The sequence below is a fragment of the Thalia democratica genome, unplaced genomic scaffold (genome assembly GCF_965202585.1).
Source record: "Thalia democratica unplaced genomic scaffold, ktThaDemo2.hap1.1 HAP1_SCAFFOLD_1624, whole genome shotgun sequence".
Taxonomy (NCBI): domain Eukaryota; kingdom Metazoa; phylum Chordata; class Thaliacea; order Salpida; family Salpidae; genus Thalia; species Thalia democratica.
In genome coordinates, this window is record NW_028140454.1 from 1 (window position 1) to 3,716 (window position 3,716).

At 26.1% G+C, this 3,716-nt stretch overlaps 1 protein-coding gene across 1 annotated transcript; it reads right to left on the reverse strand.

Moving 5' to 3' along the window:
• Positions 1-130: 130 nt before the first annotated feature.
• On the reverse strand, positions 131-3,020 carry LOC145848719 (uncharacterized; the record flags this gene model as incomplete). Its single annotated transcript, XM_082953999.1, has 4 exons — positions 2,909-3,020; positions 1,500-1,633; positions 492-630; positions 131-308 (listed from the first exon to the last, which is right to left on the reverse strand). Coding segments are annotated over exons 1-4 (550 nt in total), but the record flags the coding sequence as incomplete, so codon positions are not given.
• Positions 3,021-3,716: the final 696 nt, after the last annotated feature.

Here is a 3,716-nt window from a genome sequence, read left to right on the forward strand (position 1 = left end):
CCTATTGTTTTTACATTTAGCAATTATTTTATATTTTCCAAGCGAAATTTTTTAAAGTTCAAAACTGTAATAAAAGTTATGGGTTAGAAAGAAATCTTTTATTTAAAAGTTTGTAGAAAAAAAAACTAACCAGCTGAGTAGCAAATTCCAGTAGGATTGTGATTTACCGACATAATAAATAGGGCTGCTTTGAATGGATGTTCATTCGAAGTTTCTGTTTCAGAAAGGCGACTTATTTTATTTTCTAAAACTTCTAAGTTAATTCCGTCTCTTTCTAAAGGTATGCCTTCACTTTTTGGTTTTACTGTCTTAAAAAATTATAGAAGCACTGGTTTTATACAAATATAAATTTTTGATAGTACGCAAAAAAGTTTAAAGCATAAATTATTTTCATTCATATGACTTCTCTAATATTAAACAAGTTGTCTCAAATAACATAAAAAGCAAATAATATACTAATTTTATTTTTACATCACAGAACTGCTACTAACTTGAGGAAAGTCGTTTAAAAACTTGCAAGCAAAACTGTAAGTTGGTTCTTCAACAAAAACAGTGTGGGATTCGTTGAAGAAGTGTGTGATGATGAGGTGCAGAGTTGAGAACACTCCCTCGGTAATACAAAGCTCGTCCCTGTTGTTTGATTTTATACTGGATACTTTTTGTTTTCAATATTGTGTTATGCCTTTAATTTTTACAAAAAAAAAGTAATTTTGTAATTTTTGTGTGCCTTTATTTGAGTCTTTGAATTTTTTCTAATATATTTTGGTTCCTTTTATGTCAGGTATAAGTTAAAAAAAAACTAAACAAAACCATCTTACACTTCTCAACTCTTATTTTTCAAAAAACAAATTGCTTATATTAATAGAAATGTTTTATAAGTCTACTATGTATTTTAAGGTAGAAATTAACTTATTAATAGGTTATACAGCAAATAAGTTTTATCTTAAGTATGCTGAGCTAAAATTTTCCAAGCAAGTTATGGTAAGCAGCGATTCTAGTGAACATTGTTTTTACATTAGCTTTCAGACTATTTATTTACACAAATCGAATTAAAGAGACACCGATAATAAAGGTTTATTAGAATCTTATTATATCATCATAAGCGATGAAATCAAATTATGAAAATACATTATTTACGAAAAACAAACTATAATTTTGTTTATATGCATTCACTTTCACTTATAAAACTGTTAAGTATTTGAGGTAGGTCCATATTTGAAATATCAAAGTAATTTTCTATTCTTAAGTTTTACTACACTATATTAATACTAAAACATATACTTGTCGTTAAATAGACTTTGTTGTAAAAAATAATTTTATCAGTAAATAAAAAAATAAACACTAAAAGTGAAACACTTTTTCGAGTTGATATATATACAAGACTTTTATGACAAACTGAATAATTTCATTACAAAACAAACATAATCAACTCATTTTACTATACCTCAATAGAAGTTATTAATATAAATTACCAAAGAAATTTAGTTTTTACTTCTTACTTGTTCACGTGACTGTTGTAAGATCGCGTGAGGAAATGAGCAACTCCTCTTCTCACTTCATCCGCCCCCAACTCCGACCCTGCTTGGCACCTCAAAACATCCGGGTCTTCTTTCATCAAGTTTTCGGTTGATCTCTGTTTGTGTCACTTCAGCTTATTGAACAGTGATAAAATCAATCGTGTTGGCTTCTATATAAGCTAGTTTAACGATCTTTGTTTTGTTAGAAACCAATTGAAAAAAAAGCTTGTATCATTTTTAGGCATTCTTCATTAGGTGTTATTTTATTGGCAAGTCAGTATAACTATACGAAATAAAAAGTGATTAGTCGCCTTAAAAATTCTATCGATAAAAGAAAAATAATGAGTTTATATTTTCAATATTATCTGCCTTTTATTGGAAACTAAATGCTTTTTACATTTACAAAATAGTGTGTAAAGTTGCATGTAGTTTTGGTTTGTCAAGGAGTACACAAAGAATTTCAAACTCCTTAAAAACGATAAAACTCATATGGTAGATAAATCTGTTAATTTCTTTGATTTTAAACTTCTAAAGTTTTGTTTACATGTAGTTTTTTGGGTATATTTCTTTCGTTTAACGTTTGGCACCCACAGTAAAACACCTTGTGTTAATTCGACATTACAAGATAACTTGTACTATTGATAAGAGAGATTAAAACTTTGTGTCTTATTTAGGTTTTTTACTCTATATAAACAAGCTTAAAACAAATGCTTTTAGGCGAAGTAGTCTACCATTTTTAAGTAAATAAAACTGTCAAACCAACTACCATTAATGGACCGTTGTAAATAACTCAATATAAGTAAAAAAATACTAAAGCAATGCAAAAAGAAATTTTATTTCATAGGTCATCGCCTAGCTTGAAAATAATCACAAGAAATAAACTAGTCTTTATAGTTTTTATTTTTTCTAAAACAATTTTTCCAATTGATTATTTATTTTTTGTTAATTGTTACTGCTGATGTCCTAACTTTAAAAAAAGTTTATAAGGTTCTTTTACTTACTTAATAGTTAAATTTGAAACTAAGTATTTTTAGCAAGCTTCTGTGTCAACTTACTATTACATTATATTGAAGTTTTGTTTCTACTTAACATTGTATATGTGGAGTAAAGTAGTTAAAAAAAACTGATAGCTTACCAAAATTTTATTTATACTAAAAATTTAATTTCTAATTTATACTTAAAGACTGTTGCATATCAAATATATTTTTCAAACGTTTTTACTATCTTCAGTAAGTTCGTGTAAAATTCATTTACTATTGTCAATTCTTGTAAAGTTCTTGCTAATATTAGTTAGAGTTTTCTAATGTTCAGGTACTATAGATGTTAAGTTAAAAAAATTATTTACAGTAAATAGATTTGGTACCAAAGAGTGTAGTTGAAGAAAAACTTACTTCTAAGTATTTTGAAACCTTCACAAGTGTAGATGGACTTGGGTATGCGGAACGAAATTCTATTTTGTTGCTTTTTCCTGAACTGTTTGAATATGCCATAGCTCTAAACACATTGTTTGTTTGACATTTGCTTACCAGTCGTAATTTTGATATTAGCAGCTTCATTATTTTATTAAAACTTTGAGTTTATTTTTGAGTTAAGTTATATATACATTTAAAGTTAGTAACGTATGCAAAGCTAAGTGTGTAAATTTTAGTTACGCTGTAAAAACTTAAGAAAATTTTTAAATAATATCTTTGACTTTTAAAGACTTTCTAAGAAAACGAAGGTTGTCATAAAATAACTATTTGTTTTCAATAGTAAAACTTTTTGGCTAACTTAAATCTTTAGAAAATTGTTTATACAGTTTTACAAAAGTTTAATTTCTTTATTTTTATATTATTTATGTCAAATATTTATGAATTTGATTTTAAGACAAGTTAAAAACAAAGTTTGGTTACCATTTTGATTTTGTAATTTAAACTAATCTTGCATTTTAAAAGGTAATGAATTCAAATATACTAAATTAAAAAAGAAATGTACTTAACTAAATATATTACTAAAAAATAAAACTTAGTTTAGCATTGTTTTTTATAGACTTAAGTATCTCACTTTATTGTTTTATCTTATTTAGTGTTAGTTTTAACTGAAGTATACACACGATACAGCTTATAAAGTTCTGTAAAAGTTGAGGGTTTTAAACTTAAAGTCTATAAAAACTTTTAAACATTTTCAAAGTGCTACTAAATTAAGTTTTTTAATAGAGCT